This window comes from Microcaecilia unicolor, chromosome 1, assembly GCF_901765095.1.
Source record: "Microcaecilia unicolor chromosome 1, aMicUni1.1, whole genome shotgun sequence".
In the NCBI taxonomy this organism is placed as follows: Eukaryota; Metazoa; Chordata; class Amphibia; order Gymnophiona; family Siphonopidae; genus Microcaecilia; species Microcaecilia unicolor.
Window position 1 is genome coordinate 729,448,049 of NC_044031.1, and position 27,673 is coordinate 729,475,721.

Consider the following 27,673-nt stretch of genomic DNA (forward strand, 5'->3'; position numbering starts at 1 on the left):
CAGCGTTTCCAGATAAAACATCTCAAAAAGCTGAACAGAAGGAAGAATGCATTTTACATGGTCTATTTTATCCTTTCTTTAGCGGATAAGAGATTGCACTGAATGTCTGTATGTGTTACAATTTATATTTTCACATATGTGTCTCACATATAACTTTGGAATGGTTAATCCTGGCAACATCAAACTCTGAAGCAGTAGTTTTCGACCCAATCTTCAGGACATACCTAGCCAGTAAGGTTATCCATAATGAGTATGCATGGGATGAACTGGCACAAAATGGAGGCAGTGCATAGAAATCCGTATCATACATATTCATGAAGGATAGCTTGAGAACCTGACTGACAAGGTGTATCCCAAGGACTGGGTTGCAAACCACTGATGAAGCAGAGTTTGTAGTTATCACTATGGTCATTCCATGACAAGTGGTCTAAACCTTCCCACCATCATGTCTCCAATTTTGTTCAAATTTTATCTGTTGCGCGAGTCAGGTGTTAAACGAGGTTTCCCAAAATTTGAGGTCTCTAACTGCAATAGTTGCAGATCTAGACCCCCTTTTCTGAAAGGTTGTCAGTCCATGAGTGCGCTACATTTACCAAAATGCCATTTTGGGGGTCTAATAAAATCCAAACACATTTATAAGAATGGTTAAAGAATTCAAATCCTGTACAGTTTTTGATGCTAATTCCGATAAAATACATTTTAACATTATGGATACAAAATCCAGTCAAACAAGTTGACTCAAAGTGTGCATCAAAATTGGTCGCGACTCATTGGAACATATTTGGACCAATATTCAGACCGCAACAACTTCCTTGCAAACAAAGATACGGACTTGAAATTTTGAACAAGCATTATGCTTGTGCTGGACATAATACTGCCAGATTTGCAACTAACCAGCATCTATAACCACCCTGCAGGATCTCTTCAAAGTTGGCACTGTCAGCGCAAATGGTAAAATGTACCAAAGTTCAAAGCCAATTATTAAAAAAAAGAGAGTCTGCCTGAATCAGCTTGTGAACAGTATCATCTGAAAGAGAAAATTGTGCTCTACAACACTGATATGCTTTTGTTTTGCAATGCCACCATTAAGTAGCCATTTACTCAGGTCAAAGTATGTTATATTTAGTACGCTTGATGTGCTAATTTTTCTTCATTTCTAGGAAATTGAGTATTAATAGTCGCTTAAAAGTATTGATATAATTATTTATTCATTCGTATTTTATTCGTTGATTGTCCAATCGTTTATTGTGCGCTGTTATGGTGGATTGGAAACGTTTGTGAAACGTCAGTTGAACAGAAAGATGCTTTCATAAGCTTTATGCATACTCATGGTCCCGCTACTTCATTTTATTGGCCGGTAAGACGCGATACTTGCTGGATCCCTATGTAATGTCCTTCCATTACATAGCTTACCACTATTCCAAAACTTGTGGGACGCTCAAAAGCAATCCCTAGAGTGGGTGGGATCCTGAGGACCAAAGCCCCAAAACTAGCTTATGAGCACACCGCCAGCATCCATTCTATAGTGCTTGGCAAAGGTATGCAGCAATAATCACGTTGCTGCCTTGTAAATATCCAGCAGAGACAGTAAGGTAATCTCTGCATGCTTCGTAGAATGAGCCTGAAAGACCGGACAAGCCTACTTCCCTGCAAGCAAATAAGTTAACGCAATAGTCTCCTTCAGCCATCTAGAAATTGTGGGTTTGGAAGTCATGAGACCAAGTCTCTGTTTGTGCTTTTTTGTCAACATTCTGTCCAATCTGTAAAACTCATTCCTGACTTCCGGATATCTAATGAGGACTCTACACACATCGAGAAACTTCAAGGAAGAATACTGTGCCTCTTCGTATTCTCTATAAAAAATCGGTTAAGATGAAATGTTGATGCCACTTGTAGAAGAAAGTGATCCCAACAAGAAAGCCTGAATCTCCGAAACCCTACGTGACAACGCAACAGCCAACAAGAATGATGTCTTTAGCACAAGATCTTTCAAGGGGGCCTTCCAGAATAGCTCAAAAGGAAGCTTCTGAAAAGCCAGAAGGGGTAATTTAAGGTTCTACTCTGGATACAGCATATGAAAGGGAGGCCATAAGTGGCTTGCTCCACACAAGAATCAAACAATATCCAGGTGATCCACAAGAGGAGTCTTCTGTAGTCAGCCCCTGAAACAGGTCAAAGCCACAACCTGAACTTTTAGAGAATCTAATGCCACTCCTTTCTGAAGGCCTGCCTGGAGAAATGCTAGGATATAAGCAACCTAGGCAGAGAAAAAAAAGTCCATACTCGGAACACCAGCCCTCAAATGTCCTCCACACCCTAGCATACAGCACAGATATAAAGAATTTGAGCCTGAAGCAAGAATCAGATTAACCTTTGCGTCTCAAATGAGCCAGATCCTCCATAACCACTGGACCTTGCTTCAGTAGGCCGAGTACCTGTGGAAGACGGCAAGAAACCCTGTCCAACACTTAAATCAGTTCTATATACCACAGTTTCCGTGGCCAATCTGGGGCTATGAGAATTATTCGACCCCGGTGCAATGCGATCTTTTTCACCACGCAGCCTATCATGGGCACAGGAGGAAAGACTTACAGTAGATGTGTCTCCAGCTAGGGCTGCAGTAAGGCATCAATCCCCATTGAGTCTGGTTCTTTCCAACAGCTGAAGAACTTGGACACTTTAGAATTCCTTTTCGTCACCATCAAGTCCAGAAGTGGAGAAACCCATCGGTCCACTATCAGCTGAAAACCTTGGCTGGATACTTCCCATTCCCCTGGGTTCAAGGAGTACCTGCTGAGAAAGTATGCTTCGTGAGCTGCTGACAAGCAGAGATTTTTCTCCACCCAACTCATGAGGGAAGCCACCTCCACCAGGCAATTGTGGGTCCCGCCTTGCATTGCCAGAGAAAATCTCAGACCAGGGCCTCTGCCAGAAAGGGAGCCAAGTCCTATAAGGCATTCCACACTGTCCCAAGCTCCAAGTGATTTACAGACCACCGAGACTTCTGTTCCATCCAGGTGCCTTGTGAAATATGGAATTTGTAATGCGCTCACTCAACCCAACTTGCTGGCATCTGTTGTCACCACCTCCTATTGTGTTACCAGAAAGAGAGCTCTGAAGGCCAAAATCCTGGGCAACAGCCACCACTGCATACTCCATCTGGCAACCAGTGTCCAAGGAAGATGAAGGTGGTAATTCTGCAATGCCAGAGACCAGTGGCTAAGAAGAGATTCCTGTAATGGCCACATATGAGCCCTTGCCCATGGCACCACTTCCATTGCCGCCATCATTAACCCTAGACCCTGGGCCTGTCTTACTGGTTCAAAAGATTCATCTTCTCAGTCATTCACCTCCTGCGCTCTGTAAGGAAGATCCTCTCCCATGCTGTGTCAAACAGAACATCCAGATACTTCAGCGTCTGTGATGGAGTTAGTCTGCTCTTCTCACAATTGATCGCGTAAACCAGTGACCATAGACAACTTTGTTCATTGCCACCACGCTGTCCAAATAGGACAACGCATAAATGAGCAAGTTGTCAAGATACAGGTGAACTCCAATTCCCTGATGCTAAAGGAAGGTCACCACCATAACCTTGGTAAACATTCTTGGAGCTGTGGCAAGACTAAAGAAGAAAGCCCTGAAGTGGAAGCAAAGGTCCAGCACCGCAAAATGTAGAAACCTCTGATGCGACAGCCATATAGGTATATGCAAGTATGCCTCCAGGGTGGTGAAAATTTCTCCTGCTTTAACCGAGGCTAGGACTGCTCTTAGTGTCTCCATATGAAAGTGGGACATTCTGAGGCAACGGTTTAGACCTTTGAGATCCAAGATCAGACAAAAAGGTGCCTTCCTTCTTTGGGAAAATGCAGTAGATGGAGTATCAGCCTTCTCCCTGTTCGATCTGGGGAACTGAACAATGACCTGGAGCGCCAGCAAGGAATTTACACAGTGGCCTGAACCTCGACTGCTTTGGTTCCCTTTCGACAAGGAGACTGCAAGAAGAGAGGAGCAACTGGACAGGAAATCTCCAACTTATAACCTCCTGTAAGAATATCCAGAACCCACGGGTCCAATGTGATTTTGACCCACTCTTCCTGAGTCCTCCCACTAGAGGAAGAGAAGAGTGGACCAGCCTTTCATCATTTCTAAGCTCTGGAGGCATTGGGTGCTCTAGCTGACTGACAGGAGGACTTCCTGTCCACACGTAAAGAAAACTTGCGTGCCTGAAACAGGACTTCTGACCATACTGCTGACGATCAGGCTGTTACTGTCTGCTATCTCGAAATTAAGACTGAAAGCCCCCTAAAGATGGACAACCAGAAGCTTTCAGCTAATCTTCCAGAAACCGCTGTGGCTTAGATTCCCCCAGTTCACCAAATTACTGATATCTTCTCCAAATAGCCACTTGCCCCGAAAGGGCAATTTAACTAGACATGACAGACGCTGCACCTGCTGCCCAATGCTGCAACCAGAGTTGCCAACCTGCCGTGACAGCCAAACTGTAGGCTGCAACCTGTAACATGTCAAACAGCATCTGCCAAGTAGGCCAACCCTGCTTTCAGCTGGATGCTATGGCGTTCGTCTTGTGTAGCTGTCTGCTGATGCCACTTAAAGCATACTCTTGCCACAAACAAGCTGCACACTGTCATCAGAATGCCCAAAGAGGCAACTTCAAAGGCTTATTTCAGCAAGCCTCCTAGCTTCCTATCCTGTAGGTCTTTTAGGGCAATGACCCCTTCCCCCGGCAAGGTGGTCTTCTTAAGTCAGCTCTGTAACCAGCAAGTCCACCAAGGGAAGTTGCAATTTATCTTTCTCCTCTGGAGCTAATGGGTAGAGGCAAGCCATGGCTCTTTCCACTATCAACCCTGCATCCAGCAAGACCCACTGTGATAAGGTCCTGAATGTCTGGATGCATCGGGAAGGCCTTAGAAGGACCTCTAAGTCCCCTCATGATTGACAAAGATGAAACTCCTGATGCTGAAGCAGAAGGCTCCGCAATGGAAAGCATTGCCAGTGCCTCAGAAATAAGAGTATTGAGCTCCTCTTTTTGAAACAAACTTCAGTACTTTCAGATCATCCCTCTCAGGAGAAACTCTCCTTCCTCTAACGACTCCTTCAACGATGGCTCCTCTGAATAAAGGAAGGTCAAATCAGATAATGAGGGAGAAGCAGAGAGCCTCATCTGCGCACTCCTAGAGATTTCCTCGGAGTAGGAGCAGCAGTGGGGCGAGAAACTGAAGCACCTTGCAACAACTCTGACTGTCCCTGCTTCAGTAAATAGGCCTGGTGTAAGAACACTACAAAACTCAAGAGAAAACAAAGATTCCAATGCAGCTGAATGCTCTGTCAGGCCCTGAGGCTGAAAAAGGACGCTGTGCTCCACACGTGATCAGACAGAGGCTGCTCCTCACTGCCAGTCAGCCCGAACAAAACAGTGCCCTTTCCTACACTCACTGTGCACCAGCCCTGCTGGAACGCCCAAAGTCCCCGGCATATTTGGATGCTGTGCCAAATCCAAGGATGTGCTGCACTGACTGTTTCCTCCTCATCCCGCAGGATTCCCTGCTTGCACGCACAACGTTGGCCGCTGGGTCCCACAGCGAGAAAACCACTTGGGAGTTGCCATTCACTCCGACTAGCACAAGCGCAGTATGTCTGAAGCGGTGGATCAGGACCCCTCCCTTGCATCAAGAACTTGCAACCCTCCAAGCAGTTCCAAGTCGAACTTTAGTCAGTCAGACTTACCATTGCCAGTTGCTCCCCACAAGTCTACGACAGATGAGAAAGGCTCAGGACTAACACACTTTTACCCCACAGCACAAGAAATGCTTAAGAAGCATCACCTCAATTCTCCCAATTCACCTATTTTTACATTTTCAAGACTGGTCTGCAGATAGGATAGAGTTAGTCTTACTGCAGTAGAAACAGGATCAGGAGTTACCAGTCCTGCTAAAATTAAGTAGGAGCACAAATAACCCTAAACTAAAAGGAAGACGACATCCTGCATGACTTGAGTCATGCCTTTGGACATCCAACTGGTGGTTATTACAAACAGCAGAGGGTGAAGGAGAAAGAGGACTGCAGGAAATATCTTCAGCTACAAATTCAAGGTCAAGCTTCTTTTTTTTTTACATTTTTTTCAAAAGCATAAATCACTGCCTTTTAATAACTTATTGTTTCTTTACAATCAGTGTTTTTGCCTTCTCCTTGGAGTTTCCAGCTCAGCTACAGCACCAACAGTCTTCATTTTCAACTCTGCAGGATTCATTCTCCGTTTGGATATCCCCTCCCCATTACTCAGCCCAGGTGCCGCAGGGACCACAGATTGTGGCACTTCTACAGAGCGTATAATGTGAAATCTGATTGGCAACATCTAGTGACTAAATTGAATGATAGCTGGGATTCTCCTCCTCCCCACTAGATCACAACCTGCTTCCATAGCATCCTCAACCAACCCACAGCTCACTTCTTGCATGGTTCTCCTGTGTTATCAAGGGTTGTCTTTCTATTACTGGAAAATTCTACACTGTTGCTTTAAAAAAATCATGAGTCCACTTGCACAATGTTTAATTCAGTGCTTCTCAAATCAAGGCTCAGGGATTAGCAAGTGTTTTTTCTCTGTATCAAAAAATTTTTTTTAAACAATGCAGATGTTCTAGAGAAGGGGTGAGCAACCATCAGGAGCCAAGACTGGGCCTGCGAGTAAGGCAGTTTAGCTGGGGGGGTCATTCAGAGCATCAGGTCAGTTACATTTGGCATACAGGAATAGTAGGTTCTCAAACTGCTAGTACCACATGTCTTTTTTACAGCAATATAATCATTACCTGGCAGTGTAATTAGTTATCATGTAATTAATTTGTTACATTTGTATCCCACATTTTCCCACCTAACTGCAGGCTCAATGTGACTTACATAGTACCGGATAGGCGTTTGCAGACTCCAGTATGAACAAATACAAAGTTATGTTATAGTAGGATAACGTTCATGTGGCACAGCCACAATAGGGAGTTGTTCAACAGTAGAGTTGTGTTATGTTCATCACATAATTTGGTTTTTGTTGTGTTGCTGGGATCTGTCATTCAAGTTGGATCGGTAGGGTATGCCTTTTTAAGCAGGTTAGTTTTTAGTGATTTCCAGAAGTTTAGGTGGTTGTACGTCGTTTTCAAGGCTTTAGGTAATGCGTTCCACAATTGTGTGCATATGCAGGAAAAACTGGATGCGTAAGTTGATTTGTATTTAAGTCCTTTGCAGCTTGGGTAGTGCAGGTTTAGATATGTTCGTGTTGAATCGGACACGTTTGTGGTTGGTTGGTAAGTCAATCAAGTTTGTCATGTATCCCGGGGCTTCACCGTAGATGATTTTGTGGATCAGGGTGCAGATTTTGAAAGCAATGCGTTCTTTGATTGGGAGCCAGTGCAGTTTTTCGCAGAGCGGTTTTGCGCTTTCAAATCGCGTTTTTCCAAATATAAACACACATGGCACTGGCAATTTGAGAAAACCTATCCACTCTTCCGAACTGGTCAACATCTGTTGTCCCTCCTCCTTCCTCTCCATAGTGGATGATTTTGCCACAATGAAAGCAGAAAAAGGAGCACTAATGTGCTCTGCTGGCATCATCCCTCAGAACTCTACATGTCTACCTTTGCCATCGGCATGCCATCAAAGGCAGACATTCATGGCTGTGAAGGACGGTGACACCAGAGTGGCAGGAAGAGGCACCAATGCACTTGGCACCAAGGGTGGACTGGAGGTTATATAAACCTTGGCAGTGTAAAAAGGACCAGAATTTAGACACTTAAAGGTCAGGGCTGCCATGTGGGATGTAGTTTTCCCACCCCTATTCTACAGCCTTCCACTTCTAGGTTGCAGGTTCAAATCCAGCTCATGGCATGCCTATGTGAAATGAGGTGGTATTTCTATCCAGTTTGTGGACAGATGTCTCACCACCCCCAATTAGGCACTATTGGTCTCACAGAAACAGGATATGCAGAGAGACTGTACTTGAATACCAAAGTCCCTCACAGAGTACAGCAGCTTTGCCAAGACCTGAATAACAAGAAAGTTTGGAACGAGGCTCACAGGGGACTAATGCTGGAACTTCTAACAAGTCCAAAAAACTCATTCTGAACAGGAAAGCCAGTATGAAGGATTACCTGAAACTCTGTCGCATTGCTGCCAATCTGGTTTACGTTTGGCAAGGAGCCTCCGTAATATTGAGCTCTGGACTGTGCCAGACGCAGCTGCTGTAGTTTCTGGAACTGAACCTGCCCAAAAAGAAGAAAAGGAAAAACCCATAAGATAAGTCTGCAAAGAGTGTGCAACAGAAGCCATGCTTCACAATCAACATCTTAAGAAAAGAAGAAAAACAGCCCTAATGTTACTACTGCCTTATGCACGATATGAGCTCTAGAGACTGAGCAGTTCTGCAAAAGCCCTGACAAAGCACCTATGCTCTGAATAAAAGGTCTTGGGCAGTACTGCAGTATTAGCCTTGCCTCAGTTATGAACCATTTAGCACCAGGGACTGTGAGCCACTCAATTTTCACAAGGAAAAGCAAAGGAACTCAAAGCAACACCTGGGAAATGTGTGTGGCCAACTGAGAAGGGAAAAAAAAAAGTTATAATGGAACCGGTGGTGGGAGGCGGGGCTGGTGGTTGGGAGGCGGGGATAGTGCTGGGCAGACTTATATGGTCTGTGCCAGAGCCGGTGGTGGGAGGTGAGACTGGTCGGTGGGAGGCGGGGATAGTGCTGGGCAGACTTAAACAGTCTGTGCCCTGAAGAGCACAGGTACAAATCAAAGTAGGGTATACGCAAAAAGTAGCACATATGAGTTATCTTGTTGGGCAGACTGGATGGACCGTGCAGGTCTTTTTCTGTCGTCATCTACTATGTTTTACTATGGAACGAATGCTCTTCGGCACATACAGAATGCTGCACAGCTCAGAATCCTCTGGTGCTTATACAGAAACGCACTGTTGTACCCGAGTCATTCATAAGACATTAAAAACATACCATTTAGGGCATGGAGTGGAGGAGCAGCCTAGTGATTAGAGCATGGGGCTACTAACCAGCAGGGAAGCCCAAATCCTGCTGCTGGTCCTTGGAACTTTGTGCAAGTCAATTAACCCTCAGGTACAAACAGATTATAAATCCCCTGGGGACAGGGAAATACCTTGTGTACCTGAACGCCAACTGTCAATCCCAACCTCTCCCTTCCTCTCTGCTTCTATTGTCAGACCCTGCCCCTTTCCCTTTCTTCTTTTGGAATTTGTAAACAGTACTATCATGCGACAGGTGGTATTATCAAGGGCTTGTAATAAATAACTCATCCAAAGCTACTAATGAAAAAGGTGCAAGCTAAAGCAGCATAAATAAATGTTTCAGCTAGATTAATGATCACAGAGAGACTCTGCCTTGTCTGTGTGTCTTGATCAGAATTCAAGTTCCCGCAGCAGACACTGTGGTGTGTATCTGTGCAGTACCACATGCATGTAATAGCAAAATTCAAATTAGCAGTAACAAAATTACTTAATGACCCCTCTCAGATGTAGATAATCATACCAGTAAGTTTTACTGTTTCTCCTCAATGAAAGTGCTTGTTGAGAAAAGATGGACTCAAATGACCTCATTTTCTTTCAACAGAAAAGAAAAAGAGTAAGCTAATGGCTAGAGAAGGGGCGTTTGAAAAACACAAGCCTGGTTCAAATCCCACTGCAGCTCCTTGTGATTTGGGGCAAGTTAACTTAAACCTCCCACTTTGAGCTACCCAGATAAAAGTCCTTTCTTATGACTTTCAGAAGATTTCACTGGTATATATGCAGATTGGATTTCATTCGCATCTTAGAGAAGGAATAGCTGCATGGGTGTTAATTCCACACATGGTTTAATTCTCTTAGCTTAGCCTGCTCCAATTGATTTTGTGTCCCCAGTGCTGGGGGGGGGGGGGGGCGGCTAGACAGGATATTATCCCCCACCCCTTATAATTCAAGTTCTCAATTTCAACCAAAAGGTCAAGGATGGACTGTTCTTAGCTCATGACTCAGACCTTCCATTTGATGTTAATCAAAAAAAAAACCCCAGAATGCCTTATAATTGATCCCAAATTGATAGTACCATTCTTAGGATTTACCCGATTTAAAATAAAACAAAACACCTTTCAGAGAGATTTTTCTGTCAGTGCAGCAGGGCTGCTTAATGGAGTGAGGGATAACCATTTCACCCTTACCCAAAATCTGAGGATTTTCACGTCTGCACAAACCATAACCAAAGAGGGGCTTTGGTTAATCAATGATGCATATACAGAAAGATAGTCAACCTAAACGTGACTACCGTTTAGGGTGTGCTAAATGAACGTGCTAAACAATTATTTCTCTTCGGTGTTCATGGAGGAAAATCCTGGAGAAGGACCGCAGTCAGCTGCTGGGGGAATATCTAGGAATGGATACTGCACTGTTCACAGAAGAAAGTTTATAAACAGTTTGAGAATCTGAAGGTGGACAAAGCTATGAGGCCGGATGAGATACATCCCAGGATACTGCGGGAGCTCAGAGAGGCCCTGGTGGGACCTCTTAAAGATTTATTTAATAGATCTTTAGAGACAGGAGAGGCTTCGCAAGATTGGAGATGAGCGGATGTGGTCCCTCTTCACAAAAGTGGAGAAAAGAAGTGGCAAACTACAGACCGGTAAGTCTCACATCAGTGGTAGGAAAAATAATGGAGTCGCTGCTGAAAGAAAAGATAGTTAACTTTTCAGAAGCCAACAGGTTACAGGACCCGAGGCAACGTGGCTTTTCCCAAGGAAAATCCTACCAAACAAATCTTGTTGACTTCTTTGACTGGGTGACCAAAGAACTGGATGAAGGATGTTACTAGATATAATCTACTTGAACTTCAGCAAAACCTTTGATACGGTCCCCCACAGAAGATTCGTGAATAAGCTGAAAGGGCTGAACTTAGGACCAAAAGTGGTGAACTGGATAAGAAACTGGTTGATTGACAGGTGGCAGAGGGTGGTGGTAAATGGAATCCACTCGGAAGAAAGGAAGGTGAGCAGTGGAGTTCCTCAGGGATTGGTGTTGGGGCCAATTCTGTTTAATATATTTGTGGGAGATATTGCTGAAGGGATGAAAGAAAAGGTCTGCCTTTTTGCAGATGACACAAAGATAGCCGATAGAGTGGATACCCTGGAGGGAGTAGAAACAATGAAAAAGGATCTCCAAACGTTAGAAGAATGGTCAAGGGTCTTAGTGCACAGTGATACACTTGGGATGCTGAAACCCAAAGAGAGAGAGATAGTGAATAGGAGAGGAGTGATTAGTAAGCTCAACTCATGACAGAGACCTTGGGATGTTGGTGTCCAAGGATCTGAAGGTGAAGAAACAATGTGACAAGGTGATGGACGTGGCCAGAAGGATGCTAGGTTGCACAGAGTGGCATAACCAGCAGAAGGAGGTGTTGATGCCCCTCTACATGTCGTTGGTGAGGCCCCACTTGGAATATTGTGTTCAGTTTTGCAGGCTGTATCTTGCTAAAGATGGAAAAAGACGAAGTGGTGCAAAGAAAAGCTACAAAAATAGTACAGGATTTGCATTGCAAACCGTACGAGGAGAGACTTACCAACCTGCACATGCAACAAAACAAAAAAAATGTATACTTTGGAGGAAAGGAGAAACAGGGGCGACATGATACAGACATTCAAATATTTGAAAGGTATTAATCTGCAAACAAACGTTTTCTGGAAACAGGAAGGCAGTAGAACTAGATTACATGAATTGAGGTTGAAGGGAGGGCAGACTCAGCAGTAATGTCAGGAAGTATTTTTTCCATGGAAAGGGTGATGGATACATGGAATGCCCTCCCGCAGGAGGTGGTGGAAATGAAAACGGTAATAGAATTCAAACATGCACGGGATAAACCCAAAGGAATCGTGTTTAGAAGAATGGATCCATGGAATCTTAGCGGAGATTGGGTAATTGGGAAGCAAAACCAGTGCTGGGCAGACTTCTACGGTCTACGCCCTGATCGTGACTCAATAGATATGAATGGGCTGGAGTGTAAATTTTAAGGGGCTTCAATGTTAGATTCAGAACTTTTAATACAAGAATAGTGCTGGGCAGACTTCAACAGTCTGTGCTCTGAGAACGGCAAGGACAAATCAAGCTCAGGTATAAAGTACTGCATACCAGGGGGGTCACGTGATGCTGTGAGCTAGGAAGGACGTGGAACTTTCTGCTGCTGGGAACCTTGCCCGAAAACTGAACTTTAAAGGTGTCTCCGACCCCAGAAGATTGATAACCTAGGGCACATTCGCTCCCCCAGTGTATGGACAAATATTTAACAAGATTGGCGATGGCGCAAACCGGAAGAAACACTAAGAAAAAAGAAGAGAAACCGAGACTTGGCGAATCCAAGATGGCGGCCGCCTCGCCGGCGAATTCACCCTCCCGCCCGGCCTCTGATTTCACGCTGCCAGAACTCACAGAAGCAGTGGTGGGTGCACTGGCCCCCCAATTCGATCAACTTTCTGCCCAGATAACGGGTCTGTCGGCGCTCACGACGGAACTCTCACGTCGGGCCGGGGAGCTGGAGGCTCGGGTTGCGGAGGTAGAAGATGGTCAACAAAATAACTCGGGGGAGCTAGAAAGACTACAACGCCTGGTCCAGGAGAACGTGCAGCGAGTAGAAGATTTGGAAAATCGCTCGCGCCGCGATAATCTTAGATTTGTGGGGTTTGCAGAATCTTTGGCAGATAAGGATTTAAAACGTACATTGGAGACATGGCTGCAGGCGCACTTCCCAGAGGCGGGTGAAGGCCGAGCGATCCGAATTGAACGGGCACATCGAGTAGGACCTAGACCAACAAGAGAATCGAGGCCCAGAGTGGTGATAGCAAAATTTCACTGTTATGCTCAAAAAGCGGCAATATTGCGACAGTATAAAAACTGCAGGGAAACTACAAAGTATGATGGGACTTTAATCCGTATCTTTCAGGATTACTCTGCGGCCTTGGCAGCGCAACGACGAGCTTTTTCCACGGTTTGCACCTGCCTGGTGGAAAAAAAGTTTAAATTCACTCTGCAATATCCAGCAACGCTGAAAATCCTGGAGAACGGAACCTGGACAGCTTATACTACACCAGAAGCTGTAGCGGAGTGGTTAAATCATCATCAGACCTGAGCCTGGGGGAATCCCTAATCTATTCATTAGATGGTTTGACCATGCAGTATGCGGATGGGGTACGTGGTTGGCGGCTACCGGTTGGATTCCTAATTTGATTGAGTTCCAGAAAGTTTCTGTTGGATTGTTAAAGATGACAATTGACTGTGACAAAAGAGTGAGACTGAGTTGAATGGTGAACAAGATGGCAGACCGGAGACACATGGCAGAACGGCTCAGGAATGGGCCGGACGAGGAAGATATCCACCTATCCTGTACTGTGAGCTTTGCGGTTTTCTGGGATATGTGAGACACTATCTATGTAACATTCTTAAATTGAAAGAAGGGCGGGGTTCCTATGGCATCTAGACCTCTGCCTTCTGTACTCACTGGAACGGAGTGAAGTGGGTAAGATAGGCCAGACGGTTAGTGGGGGGCAGATGGGGGGAGGGCAGGGGGGGGCGATAAAGAGGGGTGGGGTGGGAGGGAATAGAAGTAGGGACGAGCAGAATGATGATGGGGAACAAAGACGAGCTGGGGGTTTAGATAAAACATGGTATATCTCTGTGTTGTTTGATATAAGGTGCCTTTGGTTGGGGCTGGGCAACAGGGCATTATGTTCGCTTTGTTATATGTTAATTTGGTAATTTTGGGGGATTGTCCTGACTGAACCTTTAAGATTAGTGACCTGGAATGTGGCTGGGATTACTTCTCCAATTAAGAGATCCAAAATTTTAGCACACCTGAAGCGCCTAAAGGCTTCCATAGTCTGCCTACAAGAGACTAAACTCTCAGACGAGGAACACCGAAAGCTGCGCCAACAATGGGTGGGGGAGTGTTATTACTCCTCTTCCGGAGCTAGGCGGGGAGGAGTGGCCATACTGATTAGGAGAGGGCTCCCATGTACTTCTAAATTAATAGGACAAGACCCAAAGGGAAGATATGTCCTGCTCCATCTTAACATTATGGGACAGGAATACTACCTATGTGCTGTCTATGGGCCAAATGGTTATGACGCAGACTTTTTCCAGACTCTGATAAATCTAGGTCTTAAATACGATACGGCCCCTTGGATTGTAGCGGGAGATTTTAACCAGGTGCTTGATCCGGACCTTGACCGCTCGACGGTTGGGGCATGGAGTGCACTACCCCGCAGCAAAGGATTGCCTTATCTTTGCAAATTAATGGACCTAGTGGACCCCTGGAGGTTACTATTCCCACAGAGGCGGGATTATACTCACCTATCGAAGGCCCATAAAACCTGGTCCCGTATAGACTACCTTTTGGTTTCCACATCGCTTTTTTCTCGGGTAATTAATACAGACATGGCACCTATGGCGATCTCAGATCACACTCCAGTTTGGGCCGACATAGCACTGGGACACAATGTGGACAGATTTAAGTCCTGGAGGTTTCCATCCTACTTAGCTGGGGATAGAGACTTTGGCAATTTTCTAGTACAAAAATGGAACTTGTTTGAATCTGATAATGTAGCCCATAAAGATAATCCGACATTATTCTGGGAAACCTCTAAAGCAGTTATGAGAGGGGAAATTATTAGTTACTTAAGTGCAAGACATAAAAAGATCTCCCAAGGTATACTTTTACTAGAGCGAAAATACCAACAAGCCAAACGTGCACACATACGCTGTAGAACCCAGACAAATTACGATAGTGTGATTGCGGCACAAGTGGCTCTAGACTCACTACTCCACGAACGTGCTAAGAAGCAAGCTTTTAGTCGTAAATATCACTATTTCAAATTGGGTAACAGACCTGGGAAATTGCTAGCTAAAGTCGCAAAGGCGTGGTCAGAGAAGACATTCATCTCTACAGTGTTAGCACCTGATGGCTCCCGTAAATCTTGCCCTAAAGATATATTGACCATATTTCGAGATTATTTTTCCCGAGTGTACCAACCGGAAGCGCAGCAGGGGGGACCACAATTAGATGATTATTTGAGAGATGCAGGCCTCCCGGTGCTGCCCCCCGCAGTTAGAGAGCAGTTGAATGCTCCCCTCCAGGCCCGGGAGATTCAACAAACGATCAAGGGTTTATCTTTGGGAAAATCTCCGGGCCTGGATGGGTTCTCTACAGAATATTATAAATTACTGTCGACCCAACTGAGTGTCCCCCTGACGCTTCACCTTGAGACGGCGGTGGCAGTGGGGAGGCTGCCCAGGGACTCGAATGACGCTTTAATTGTTCTTATCCCGAAGCCGGGTAAGCCAACTGACTTGCCAGGGTCTTACCGGCCAATATCCCTTCTCAATGTAGATGTAAAAATTCTAGCTAAAGTCCTTGCTGATAGGCTGGCCATACATCTTCCGGCCTTAGTGGGAGACCACCAGGTGGGGTTTGTGCGAGGGAGGCACCCAGGTCTAAATGTCCGTAGGGCCTTGATGGCGGTGGCGCACGCTGAAGCTACGGGTCACCCATTATTGTTGGCAGGCCTGGACGCTACTAAAGCATTTGACCAAGTAAATTGGGACTACCTCTTCCAAACACTTAAATACATAGGGTTGTCAGGGTGGTATTTACATGCCATAGATACATTATATACTGATCCTGGGGCCAGAGTCCTAGTGAATGGAGTGTGTACTCCACGTTTTTTGGTAAGACGGGGCACAAGACAGGGTTGTCCCCTATCCCCACTCCTGTTTTTGATTTATTTGGAGCCCCTGTTGCGCAACATCATAAAAGATCCAGAAGTAGGGGGAGTTCAGTTGCCACAGCTTCATGTTAAAGTATTGGCTTATGCGGACGACATTCTCCTAGTGTTGACACATCCTCAGACATCGCTGAAAATAGCTTTAGACCACATAGCAGAGTTTGGATACTACTCGGGGTTCCAACTCAACTCACAGAAATCTGAGGCGCTGCCGATACCCCTCTCAGTGCGGGAACGCTGGGGGGGAAGGTTCCCGTTGAAGTGGACCACTGATCACCTGGTTTACTTGGGGATTAAATTGCCAGCATCACTCACGCAACTTTACAAAATCAACTTGGCCCCCTTGTGGAAAGAGACACAGCATACCTTAGAAATGTGGCAGCACCTTCCCCTGTCTTTGTGGGGGCGCGTAGCGTTGTACAATATGGTCTTGGTTCCTAAATGGTTATACGTGGTCCAGGTACTGTCTCTCTTCTTCTTACACAAAGATGAGCGGAAACTACATAGGCTCTTAGCTAGATATCTATGGAACGGGAAAAGGCCCAGGGCTACATTAAAACAGACGTATCTTCCAAGACATAAGGGAGGGTTAGGTGTACACAGTATTCAACGTATGTCAGTGGCGGGCTGCATGAGACATCTTACAGATTGGTTTAGGGGCACATCCTATTTTTCTTTTCCTATTCCTGAAACTAAACTGGTGAGCAAGTATCACTTTAGCTATTGGTTACATGCACCAACGGGCAAAGCACCTACTGTCAAAGGATACGCCCCTCTTTTTGCGCCACTGAGACGTACATGGCGATGGCTGGGCAAAACTGGAGGGTTTGAGTGCCACTCTTCCCCCTTTCTACCGATTGGTGGCAATGCGGATTTTCCAGTGGGCACGGATACTGAGACTTTTCAGACATGGAGGGAAGGGGGGACAATATTCCTGTTTCAAGTATTAACAAAAGAAGGCAAATGTAAGTCCTTCACAGACTTGTGTGAGAATGTTGGACTTCCTGCGCAGGCTGCCCTTTCCTACTTACAACTGAGTCATTACATTGCCTCCCTCCCCCGAACTTCGCTGACCTCACAGAGACGGAGACAAATCACAGACTTACTAGATTTGGAGGCGCAGCTTTCGGTTCCTCTTAAATTTTACCATTTCAAACTCAAAGAGCTTTGCCCGGAGATACCATATGACCAGATCGCTGGGGCCTGGACTAGAGAGTTGGGCTGTCCTATTACTGGCGTGATGGTACAGGCTAATTTGGCAATTGGATATAAGACCTTTAGAGATGCGACACTACAGGAATCTCAATATAAATTTAATATGAGAATATATATTTCGCCACATAGAGCGTTCAGAGCTGCCCTGAGACCTTTGGATGACTGCCCTAAGTGTGCGGGAGCTGGGGCGCATTTGGGACACGTGTTCTGGTTGTGCCCTCCGGTCCGTGCCTTCTGGACACGGCTTTGTGCATTTGTCTCGACTGTCTGGGGGTTGCAGTGGTGCCCCTTACCTACTCTCTTGTTTGATAAATACAAGGTGAGAGGGAACCGAAGAAAGGGCATGTTACCATTCTTACGCAGGGCGACTGCTATGGGAAAGAAAACGATTCTATTGAATTGGATCTCATCGGAACCACCTTCGGTACCACGATGGCGATCCCTTATGATTTCCCTAGGTGCCTTAGAACGTAGGGAAATAAATGACTTAGCATCCCCAAAGGGAGATCGTCTGCTACAATGTTGGTTACTGTTTTGGGATACCCTGACCCCCATGGCTCGTAGTAGAATCTTGAATGGGTAAGCTCGCGGGGAGGAGGGCGGGTGGGAGGTGGGATGGGGGGAGGTTAGATGGGTATACTGTGAAAAGTAAAATTATAGATGGCCAGTTGGACTATGTTGATGTACATCAGTTTATTGGAACACACTTGTAATGCAATGTTTTTTTTCTTTATCTATTGTCATTTGTATATTTTGGTCGTCAATAAAAATGATATAAAAAAAAAAAAAGTACTGCATACCATGTAAAATGAGTTTATCTTGTTGGGCAGACTGGATGGACCATACAGGTCTCTATCTGCCATCATTTACTATGTTACTAAAGTTAAACAGCAAGCAATTAACAGTATCTAATTTGCAGCCCATTTTTGTACTTCTTAACCTGAAACCTATGGCACATGCAGCTCAGGACAAGAGCTGCAGTCCTGGCTAGAAGCTGCATATCTCACGTACTATAATACTTAGCATAGTAAATGACAGCACATAAAAGACCTGTATGGTCCATCCAGTCTGTATCTAGAACTTTGTGTAGGTTACACTTCTTCATGAATTAACCACTGGCATCTCAAACAGGGCAATGGGCAATTCACCACCATGCCAATTCCATACAAGCAGTTATTCACAATGCAATCTTGGAATATAGTACATTATCAATCCTACAATGCCATCCTCTTTCAATGATCATGTGTTTATCCTACACAATTTAAATTCCATCACTGTTTTTGTCTCCATCACATCTTTACATCTCTTTCATATGTCTTTTGGTACAACCCCTCATACCATTGTCACAAAATGCCAAGCCACCTGCCTGGGGCTACCCTGTGGCCACTTAAGAGGGTCTATCCCCAGCACAGCTCAGGTCCGCCTGCACCTGTTGCTTGTGCTCTACACTAGTACCCTCCTCCCACTGACTGGGTCTTGGGCGAGCCTCCTACTCTCAAGTTGTTCCCCAGTGGTTTTTAGGTTATTAGGGCCACACTCCCACAGTTCCTAGAAAGCACCCACAGGCCAACTACCAGCATTCTTAGTCAGTCCAGACAAGCAGAGAAAATAAACTAAGAATGCTTATTGTCATGAAAAATTAGAACAATGAACAAAAAAGGTACAATCAGCAAACAGTAACAACTGAAATATGGATAAATTATAACATTATCTAAACATTTTATCACTACCTGAATAGTGCCTGGGAAGCACAGGAAATGTAGCTGCTCACAGGTTATGAAATACAACTGCTAACAGGGTCTCAGTAAAGAGGTCTTTCTCTCTCTACTTCCAAGCTGAGACTGAAGAAAAATTCAGTATTTCCTAGATGAATTTGATCTCCTGGGCCAATCAGAGCCCAGAACAAGTTTTAAAAATAGCTGGGAACATCACTATCCAGCTCATTTTCGAAAGTGATCGCCAGCCATCTTCCGACACAAATTGGGAGATGGTCGGCGATCTCCTGAACCCAGCCAAATCGGTATAATCGAAAGCCGATTTTGGCCAGGTTCAACTGCTTTCCGTCGCAGAGCCGGCGAAATATCAAGGGGGCGTGCTCACGAGATGGCCGGCTTCGCCTGATAATGGAAAAAAAAAACACCCAGGCTTGACAAGCATTTCGCCAGCTGTATTTGGTCCCTTTTTTTCACGACCAAGCTTCAAAAAGGGGCCCCAACTGACCAGATGACCACCGGAGGGAATCGGGGATGACCTCCCCTTACTCCCACAGTGGTCACCAACCCCCTCCCACCCAAAAAAAAAAACACACAAAAAAACACCTTTTTTTCCAGCCTCTATGCCAGCCTCAAATGTCATACTCAGCTCCCTGACAACGGTATGCAGGTCCTTGGAGCAGTTTTTAGTGGGTGCAATGCACTTCAGGCAGGTGGACCCAGGCCCATCTCCCCCTACCTGTTACACTTGTGGTGGTAAATGGGAGCCCTCCAAACCTCACCCAAAACCCACTGTACCCACATGTAGGTGCCCCCCCCCTCCACCCCTTAGGGCTACGGTAATGGTGTAGAGTTGTGGGGAGTGGGTTTGGGGGGGATTTGGGGGGCTCAGCACCCAAGGTAAGTGAGCTATGCACCTGGGAGCTATTTTTTTTTTTTTTTTTTTTTTTTTAGAAGTGCCCCCTAGGGTGTCCGGTTGGTGTCCTGGCATGTCAGGGGGACCAGTGCACTACAAATGCTGGCTCCTCCCATGACCAAATGCCATGGATTTGGCCGGGTTTGAGATCGCCGGCATTATTTTCCATTATGGCCGAAAACCGATGCCGGCCATCTCATTTGGCCGGGCCCAACCGTATTAGCGAAAAAAAGATGGTCCACCTTTTTCGAAAATACAGTTGGCTCCGCCTACTTGCGGTGCCGGCCCCGAAGATGGCCGGCACTGTTCGATTATGCCCCTCTATGTTATACACTTTACAGGCTTAAAACCCACTGTTTTGTCACAAAGCGAATGCTACATACCTGTAGAAGGTATTCTCCGAGGACAGCAGGCTGATTGTTCTCACTGATGGGTGACGTCCACGGCAGCCCCTCCAATCGGAAACTTCACTAGCAAAGTCCTTTGCTAGCCCTCGCGCGCACCGCGCATGCGCGGCCGTCTTCCCGCCCGAAACCGGCTCGAGCCGGCCAGTCCAGTATGTAGCAAGACAATACACTTCAAGGGAAGATACAACTCCAAAGGGGAGGCGGGCGGGTTGGTGAGAACAATCAGCCTGCTGTCCTCGGAGAATACCTTCTACAGGTATGTAGCATTCGCTTTCTCCGAGGACAAGCAGGCTGCTTGTTCTCACTGATGGGGTATCCCTAGCCCCCAGGCTCACTCAAAACAACAACCATGGTCAATTGGGCCTCGCAACGGCGAGGACATAACAGAGATTGACCTAAAAAATTTACCAACTAACTGGGAGTGTAGCCTGGAACAGAACAAACAGGGCCCTCGGGGGGTGGAGTTGGATCCTAAAGCCCAAACAGGTTCTGAAGAACTGACTGCCCGAACCGACTGTCGCGTCGGGTATCCTGCTGCAGGCAGTAATGGGATGTGAATGTGTGGACAGAAGCCCACGTCGCAGCTTTGCAAATTTCTTCAATGGAGGCTGACTTCAAGTGGGCTACCGACGCAGCCATGGCTCTAACATTATGAGCCGTGACATGACCCTCAAGAGCCAGCCCAGCCTGGGCGTAAGTGAAGGAAATGCAATCTGCTAGCCAATTGGATATGGTGCGTTTCCCTACAGCCACTCCCCTCCTATTGGGATCAAAAGAAACAAACAATTGGGCGGACTGTCTGTGGGGCTGTGTCCGCTCCAGGTAGAAGGCCAATGCTCTCTTGCAGTCCAATGTGTGCAGCTGACGTTCAGCAGGGCAGGAATGAGGACGGGGAAAGAATGTTGGCAAGACAATTGACTGGTTCAGATGGAACTCCGACACGACCTTTGGCAGGAACTTAGGGTGAGTGCGGAGGACTACTCTGTTGTGATTAAATTTAGTGTAAGGGGCCTGGGCTACCAGGGCCTGCAGCTCACTGACTCTACGAGCCGAAGTAACTGCCACCAAGAAAATGACCTTCCAGGTCAAGTACTTCGGATGGCATGAATCCAGTGGCTCAAAAGGAGGTTTCATCAGCTGGGTGAGAACGACATTGAGATCCCATGACACTGTAGGAGGCTTGACAGGGGGCTTTGACAAAAGCAAACCTCTCATGAAGCGAACAACTAAAGGCTGTCCTGAGATCGGCTTACCTTCCACTTGGTAATGGTATGCACTGATTGCACTAAGGTGAACTCTTACGGAGTTGGTCTTCAGACCAGACTCAGACAAGTGCAGAAGGTATTCAAGCAGGGTCTGTGTAGGACAAGAGCGAGGATCTAGGGCCTTGCTGTCACACCAGACGGCAAACCTCCTCCAATGAAAGAAGTAACTTCTCTTGGTGGAGTCTTTCCTGGAAGCAAGCAAGATGCGGGAGACACCCTCTGGCAGACCCAAAGAGGCAAAGTCTACGCCCTCAACATCCAGGCCGTGAGAGCCAGGGACTGGAGGCTGGGATGCAGAAGAGCCCCCTCGTCCTGCGTGATGAGGGTCGGAAAACACTCCAATCTCCACGGTTCTTCGGAGGATAACTCCAGAAGAAGGGGGAACCAGATCTGACGCGGCCAAAAAGGAGCAATCAGAATCATGGTGCCTCGGTCTTGCTTGAGTTTCAACAAAGTCTTCCCCACCAGAGGGATGGGAGGATAAGCATACAGGAGGCCCTCCCCCCAATCCAGAAGGAAGGCATCCGACGCCAGTCTGCCGTGGGCCTGAAGCCTGGAACAGAACTGAGGGACCTTGTGGTTCACTTGAGATGCGAAGAGATCCACCAGGGGGGTGCCCCACGCCTGGAAGATCTGTCGCACTACACGGGAATTGAGCGACCACTCGTGAGGTTGCATAATCCTGCTCAACCTGTCGGCCAGACTGTTGTTTACGCCTGCCAGATATGTGGCTTGGAGCACCATGCCTTGACGGCGAGCCCAGAGCCACATGCTGACGGCTTCCTGACACAGGGGGCGAGATCCGGTGCCCCCCTGCTTGTTGACATAGTACATGGCAACCTGATTGTCTGTCTGAATTTGGATAATTTGGTGGGACAGCCGATCTCTGAAAGCCTTCAGAGCGTTCCAGATCGCTCGCAACTCCAGAAGATTGATCTGTAGATCGCCTTCTTGGAGGGACCACCTTCCTTGGGTGTGAAGCCCATCGACATGAGCTCCCCATCCCAGGAGAGACGCATCCGTGGTCAGCACTTTTTGTGGCTGAGGAATTTGGAAGGGACGTCCCAGAGTCAAATTGGAGCAAATCGTCCACCAATACAGGGATTCGAGAAAACTCGTGGACAGGTGGATCACGTCCTCTAGACCCCCAGCGGCCTGATACCACTGGGAGGCTAGGGTCCATTGAGCAGATCTCATGTGAAGGCGGGCCATGGGAGTCACATGAACTGTGGAGGCCATGTGGCCCAGCAATCTCAACATCTGCCGAGCTGTGATCTGCTGGGACGCTCGCACCCGCGAGACGAGGGACAACAAGTTGTTGGCTCTCGCCTCTGGGAGATAGGCGCGAGCCGTCCGAGAATCCAGCAGGGCTCCGATGAATTCGAGTTTCTGCACTGGGAGAAGATGGGACTTTGGATAATTTATCACAAACCCCAGTAGCTCCAGTAGGCGAATAGTCATCTGCATGGACTGCAGGGCTCCTGCCTCGGATGTGTTCTTCACCAGCCAATCGTCGAGATATGGGAACACATGCACCCCCAGCCTGCGAAGTGCCGCTGCTACCACAGCTAGGCACTTTGTGAACACCCTGGGCGCAGAGGCGAGCCCAAAGGGTAGCACACAGTACTGGAAGTGGCGTGTGCCCAGCTGAAATCGCAGATACTGTCTGTGAGCTGGCAGTATCGGGATGTGTGTGTAGGCATCCTTCAAGTCCAGAGAGCATAGCCAATCGTTTTGCTGAATCATGGGGAGAAGGGTGCCCAGGGAAAGCATCCTGAACTTTTCTTTTACGAGATATTTGTTCAGGGCCCTTAGGTCTAGGATGGGACGCATCCCCCCTGTTTTCTTTTCCACAAGGAAGTACCTGGAATAGAATCCCAGCCCTTCTTGCCCGGATGGCACGGGCTCGACCGCATTGGCGCTGAGAAGGGCGGAGAGTTCCTCTGCAAGTACCTTCTTGTGCTGGAAGCTGTAAGACTGAGCTCCCGGTGGACAATTTGGAGGTTTTAAGGCCAAATTGAGGGTGTATCCCTGCCGGACTATTTGCAGAACCCACTGGTCGGAGGTTATGAGAGGCCACCTTTGGTGAAAAGCTTTCAACCTCCCCCCGACTGGCAGGTCGCCCGGCACGGACACTTGGATGTCGGCTATGCTCTGCTGGAGCCAGTCAAAAGCTCGCCCCTTGCGTTTGCTGGGGAGCCGCGGGGCCTTGCTGAGGCGCACGCTGCTGACGAGAGCGAGCGCGCTGGGGCTTAGCCTGGGCCACAGGCTGTCGGGAAGGAGGATTGTACCTACGCTTGCCAGAAGTATAGGGAACAGTCTTCCTTCCCCCGAAAAATCGTCTACCTGTAGAGGTAGAAGCTGAAGGCTGCCGGCGGGCGAACTTGTCGAATGCGGTGTCCCGCTGGTGGAGAGACTCTACCACCTGTTCGACTTTTTCGCCAAAAATGTTGTCCGCACGGCAAGGCGAGTCCGCAATCCGCTGCTGGAGTCTATTCTCCATGTCGGCGGCACGCAGCCATGAGAGCCTGCGCATCACCACACCTTGAGCAGCGGCCCTGGACGCAACATCAAAAGTGTCATAAACTCCTCTGGCCAGGAATTTTCTGCACGCCTTCAGCTGCCTGACCACCTCCTGAAAAGGCTTGGCTTGCTCGGGGGGAAGAGCATCAACCAAGCCCGCCAACTGCCGCACATTGTTCCGCATGTGGATGCTCGTGTAGAGCTGGTAAGACTGGATCTTGGACACGAGCATAGAGGAATGGTAGGCCTTCCTCCCAAAGGAGTCTAAGGTTCTAGCGTCTTTGCCCGGGGGCGCCGAAGCATGTTCCCTAGAACTCTTAGCCTTCTTTAGGGCCAGATCCACAACTCCAGAATCATGAGGCAACTGCGTGCGCATCAGCTCTGGGTCCCCATGGATCCGGTACTGGGACTCGATCTTCTTGGGGATGTGGGGATTACTTAATGGCTTGGTCCAGTTCGCAAGCAATGTCTTTTTCAGGACATGGTGCAAGGGAACAGTGGACGCTTCCTTAGGTGGAGAAGGATAGTCCAGGAGCTCAAACATTTCAGCCCTGGGCTCGTCCTCCACAACCACCGGGAAGGGGATGGCCGTAGACATCTCCCGGACAAAGGAGGCAAAGGACAGACTCTCGGGAGGAGAAAGCTGTCTCTCAGGAGAGGGAGTGGGATCAGACGGAAGACCCTCAGACTCCTCGTCAGAGAAATATCTGGGATCTTCCTCTTCCTCCCACGAGGCCTCACCCTCGGTGTCAGACACAAGTTCACGGACCTGTGTCTGCAACCTCGCCCTGCTCGACTCTGTGGAGCCACGTCCACGATGGGGGCGTCGAGAGGTAGACTCCCTGGCCCGCATCGGCGAAGCTCCCTCCGCCGACGTAGTCGGGGAGCCTTCCTGGGAGGTGGCCGCGGTCGGCACCGCACGCGGTACCGACGTCGGGGACCTCAACCTGGGCGATGGGCCAGCTGGCGCCACGCTCGACGGTACCGGAGGCGCAAGCACCGCCGGTACCGGAGGGGTAGGGCGCAACAGCTCTCCCAGAATCTCTGGGAGAACGGCCCGGAGGCTCTCGTTTAGAGTGGCTGCGGAGAAAGGCTGAGAGGTCGATGCAGGCGTCGACGTCAGAACCTGTTCCGGGCGTGGAGGCTGTTCCGGGCTGTCCAGAGCGGAGCGCATCGACACCTCCTGAACAGAGGGTGAGCGGTCCTCTCGGTGCCGATGCCTGCTGGGTGCCGAATCCCTCGGCGACCCAGAGCTCTCGGTGCCGACACGGGGAGGAGACCGGTGTCGATGCTTCTTCGATTTCTTCCGAAGCATGTCACCGGAGCTCCCCGGCACCGACGAGGAGGACGTCGAATCCATCCGTCGCTTCCTCGGGGCCGAGACTGAAGAAGGTCGATCTCGGGGGGGCTGTACCGCAGGAGCCCTCAGGGTAGGAGGAGACCCACCCGAGGGCTCACCGCCACCAGCAGGGGAATGGACAGCCCTCACCTGCACTCCACCCGATGCACCACCGTCCGACGACATCAGCAGACGAGGTCCTGGTACCACCGACGTCGATGCAGCTATCCGATGTCTCGGCGCCGATGCAGAGGCCCGATGCCTCGATGCACTCGATGCAGGGGCGGCCGAGGAAGATGGTCTGGACGCTGACGACGTCGATGCACTCGAAGATCCCGGTGCCGATGCCGACGAAGAGCCCGAGAACAACACGTTCCACTGGGCTAGTCTCGCTACCTGAGTCCGCCTTTGAAGCAGGGAACACAGACTACAGTTCTGAGGGCGGTGCTCGGCCCCCAGACACTGAAGACACGACGAGTGTCGATCAGTGAGCGAGATAACCCGGGCGCACTGGGTGCACTTCTTGAAGCCGCTGGAAGGCTTCGATGTCATGGGCGGAAAAATCACGCCGGCGAAATCAAAAGCCGAAATGGCGAAATTTGGAGCACCAAAATTTAGAGGGAGAAAAAAATCTCGACCGAGGCCGAAAAGAGGCCTACCCCGACGACGAAAGAAAACTTACCGGGGCAAAAAAGCTAGAAGTACGGGGAGGATTTACACGAAACCCGGCGAGGGGTTTCCGGAGCACTTCCCGACTAGGACAAAGCTTTCCCGAAGGAAAAAAACACGTTCAAAACAAATTGGACGCGCGAGGTCGACTTTCCGGGGCTCGACACGGCGAAAACACGACCGTACCGAGTGCGGACAAAAGAAGACTGGCCGGCTCGAGCCGGTTTCGGGCGGGAAGACGGCCGCGCATGCGCGGTGCGCGCGGGCGCGCGAGGGCTAGCAAAGGACTTTGCTAGTGAAGTTTCCGATTGGAGGGGCTGCCGTGGACGTCACCTATCAGTGAGAACAAGCAGCCTGCTTGTCCTCGGAGAACCATTTTTTGTCACCTTCCTCTAAACTGCTTCACATCTTTATATATCCTTAGTGAAATACAGCCTCCAAAACTGAACATAAAGCTTCAAATGGGGCCTCACCAATGACTTGTACAGCGGCATCAACACCTCCTTTCTTCTGCCGGTTATACCTCTCTCTATGCAGCCTAGCATCCTTCTGGCTTATCAACCTTGTTTTACCACCTTGAGATCCTCAGACACTATCACACCAAGGTCCTTCTCCTAGTCCATGCATATCAGCCTCTTGCTGCCTATCACATACAGCTCCTCTGGATTTCTACTCCCCCAAATACATCACTGCAGTTCTTTGAATTTAATTTTAGCTGCCAAACATTAGCCCATTCTTCTTATTTTTGTAGGTCACTTCTCATGCTGTTCACTCCCTCCAGGAAAGATACATATATATATTTTTTTTTTTTTAATTGTGTAAAAACACCCCAAATCTCAGATGCAAACACACAAACACTTCTCAAAATAAAAAACCCAACCCAGCAGACAAAAATCAAACCTGACTAGGAGACAAACACTGCAAACAACCCCCCCCCCCCTCCCCCCGAACAATGGCCAACCTAAGGATATGGATTCTCTATAACAGTCACAATATGGATTATGGGGATACTAGCTGCTTCACCAAATGGAACAAAATCCCAAAACGCATCACTGCCAGGTGACTCTCACAGCAACAACTGGAAGAGCCTAGTCATACCCACCACAAAACAGAAACCAAACCAACCACCACCAACACCAAGCTGAACAACAATCAAAGACTACAATCCCAAAACTGGACAACCACACAGACGATTAAACACACCAACACCAAATGTAACAAATATATCCCAATACCTATAGGTTACATAAATGGGAGATAGGCAGTAAACAAGACAGCACTACTCAGAGACTGGATAGAAATGGAACAACTAGATCTACTACTCATAATGGAAACATGGCTACACCTCGAAGACGACCCAGTATTAAATGACCTCTGTCCACCAGAATACAAAACAATAAACATCAACAGAGCTAAAAATAAGGGAGGCGGAGTTACAATAATATATAAACCTAGCTTTAAAGCAGAACCTGTCGCCAAAAACATATCCTCAACAACTGAAATTCTGGCATGCAAAATCACCGACATAACACTAGCTGTTCAACAATGTATCATACTGTTCTATTGCCCCCCAGGAAGCTGGTCAAACACTCAAGACTTCATAGACTTCGTATCATACATATGCACAAACCAACCAAATATCCTACTATTAGGAGACATCAACCTGCACCTTGAAAAACCACAAACACAAAAACTCTAACGAACTTCATAAACCAATTAAATTTCAAAACAACACAAGATAACAACTCTCACAAATGGTCACATACTAGCGCACAAATTTTCAACAAACAACAATCACAA

At 47.8% G+C, this 27,673-nt stretch overlaps 1 protein-coding gene across 1 annotated transcript in view; it reads right to left on the minus strand.

Annotated features, from left to right (window-relative positions):
• CRTC3 (CREB regulated transcription coactivator 3) overlaps window positions 1-27,673 on the minus strand; it is a 193,526-nt gene that overhangs the window by 159,788 nt on the left and 6,065 nt on the right. The window contains exon 2 of the mRNA XM_030189632.1: window positions 8,154-8,264. Within this exon, the coding sequence (XP_030045492.1) occupies window positions 8,154-8,264 (111 nt within the window). The remainder of the gene's footprint in view (window positions 1-8,153; window positions 8,265-27,673) is intronic.